General features: G+C 47.2%; 1 protein-coding gene across 1 annotated transcript; it reads left to right on the top strand.

The window, feature by feature from the left end:
• Positions 1-70: 70 nt before the first annotated feature.
• SARC_14352 (hypothetical protein) lies at positions 71-2,262 on the top strand (the record flags this gene model as incomplete). Its single annotated transcript, XM_014291516.1, has 2 exons — positions 71-398; positions 1,451-2,262. Coding segments are annotated over 2 exons (1,140 nt in total), but the record flags the coding sequence as incomplete, so codon positions are not given.
• Positions 2,263-2,434: the final 172 nt, after the last annotated feature.

Genomic DNA, 2,434 nt, shown 5'->3' on the forward strand with positions numbered 1-2,434 from the left:
TCAATATGTTTTCTCATAAATACCCAATACTAGTTCTTATTTACACTCGCTCAATGCTTCTCTACAATGCATGCACAAAGCCGCTTTACTCATATGTGTCTCCATTGTATATATTGCCACAACAGAGTCTCCTCCACTGTCTCCCCCGACTGTGCCCAAGAACGAACGTAGGAATCTTGGCAAGAGCGACGATGATTTTAAAAATAAATCGATAGTGAGCGATGAGGATCCTTATAATAGATCAGATGAGCCTCTGAATGGAATGGGTACCGGAGACAGCCACAATCCACAGTTGGGGACTGGAGCTCACGGGCTCGCACCCAAGAGTACCGAACATCCGCTGCCAGAGATACGTGTAGAGACACCTCGAACAAGATTGGGAGGGTCCATACTTAGAGGTAAGAGTCTTGATCTGCGTGTGGGCACCGAAATGAGAAGCACTCGTCATGTATCAGGCTGTTATAGTTAGATTTCTCTGGAGTGGCTTTTGGCATACCCGCCGAGGACCATGGAAGCGAATTCCTTCTGTGTATTGTTTGTGCTGACTCTTGTCGATAGGCATTCACGATCGCCGAACTTAAAATTTTTTTTTTGACGACTGGCAACCGCTAAAACCTATCCGTCCAAAGGATGTTGTTTTCAAACCGGCATTGACACATGTTTGCAGGTATACTACTCGTGCCTGATTGTTTATTGGTGGGCACACTTTTGCATGCATCCTACAGTTATCTAATTGTTCAACCTTCTGTATGGACACACCTTTGTGTGTAGACCCATAGGTGAGCGTCTAATGAATACCCGCAACATTCTCAACGTTGAGACTGGGTGTGGTCTCTGTATGATAAACGGCTCATATGTTTCATAGGCCAATGATTGAGGGTTTTAGGGTTTGAGTAAAGCATATTGTGATTTGGTTTTGGAATAGGCTGTACTTTGTTTCTATTGATATTCAGCAGGAGAACCCCTCTATTTTACCTCAAACCTATGTCTAGACCTACACTGTTGCCCAAAGCTACACCCCCAAAGTATCTTGATGATTTACCAAAGATCTGTCCAAATGGAGCTGTGTATCTTTCCACCTTCTTATTCTAACTCCTTCTTTCCCTCATACGCATATGAAGCTTTTTATACTGACTCAGACGACGACAACGCAGAGCTCTGTTTCAAATTCGACACCCCTAATATATATTTAATCCCCATTTATCTATTGCTAGGGAGATATTACCTTTGCATCACTTGTTTGTTGCCCTTCCCTCTTTTCTCCTATGTATCTATCAACACCGACTCAGATCTGCATTTTAAATTTGGTACCTCTAATAAAGCATACTATTTTCACATATATCCTTATGTCTATCCGTAACCGGAGGTTGCCTTCCCAACTTTGTATTTATTCTCACCCCCCACTTCGTATTTATTCTTACCCCCCACTTTCCCACTCTTCCCTATGTAGCTATCGACACCGACTCAGACGACGACGATGCTGAGCTGTGTTTCGAAGACCCCATGCGCATCTCCGCACTTAACGAGCCGCAGCTCCAGCAGTCCATGTACTTCAGCACACAGTCAGTGGCATGCTCAGAAACCACTCAACCCACCACTCAACTCATACAAACTCACTCAGAAACCACTCAACTCAGACAAACACACTCGCATGGCCATGGATGTTCAGGCGAAGGTGTCGGGGGGGGGAAGGTAGAGACAGAGACAAAGACAGAGACAGATAAAGAGACGGAGACGGGGGGGATGACAAGAGTTGGCGAGGATGCAAAGGGAGATGCACCTATAGCTATACAGGAGAACATACGCCCACAGACTAGTAGACTCACAGATACGCACACGGGTAAGGGTGGTTTTGGCGCGGGTACGCCGGATGTAGCCGACGACAGGCCCAGCGATACCCACACGGGTGAGACAAAGCGGAGGGAGGACACAGGGAATGACGGGCATGGCACGCAGGACAGGACAGGGGCACACACACACACACCAACCAACACTAGCTCTGTTATGGCCACGGACACGCAAGGCCGTACAAGCATAGGTGCAGGCGCAGGTACAAGTGCAGACACACGCTCAAGCATCCACGGGACAGAACGTGAAGACACCCTGTCAAGGAAAGCCAAGCACGACAACGCGTATAGCCACAGCAACACATGGTTAGTGATGGAGGAAGCACATGACGCGCACTACACGGACACGCTCAGACACCCCCAGCGGGTGCGACCGTTGCTCACGTTTGGTACCGAACTTCGAGCGACGACGCAGGTAGATAGAAAAGCTGGTACTCAGCCCCTTCGTATTTGTATGTACGTAGCTAAGTATGTACCAGTTCTACCAATGTAAAGTTTAGTACTCTATGTGTGTGTCGGCTTTCGATACACCCATCAGTGTATTTACGGTGCTGTGCATGTCTGTACTGGTGCATTGTACTATATCT

Source organism: Sphaeroforma arctica, assembly GCF_001186125.1.
Source record: "Sphaeroforma arctica JP610 unplaced genomic scaffold supercont1.4501, whole genome shotgun sequence".
NCBI lineage: Eukaryota > Ichthyosporea > Ichthyophonida > Sphaeroforma > Sphaeroforma arctica.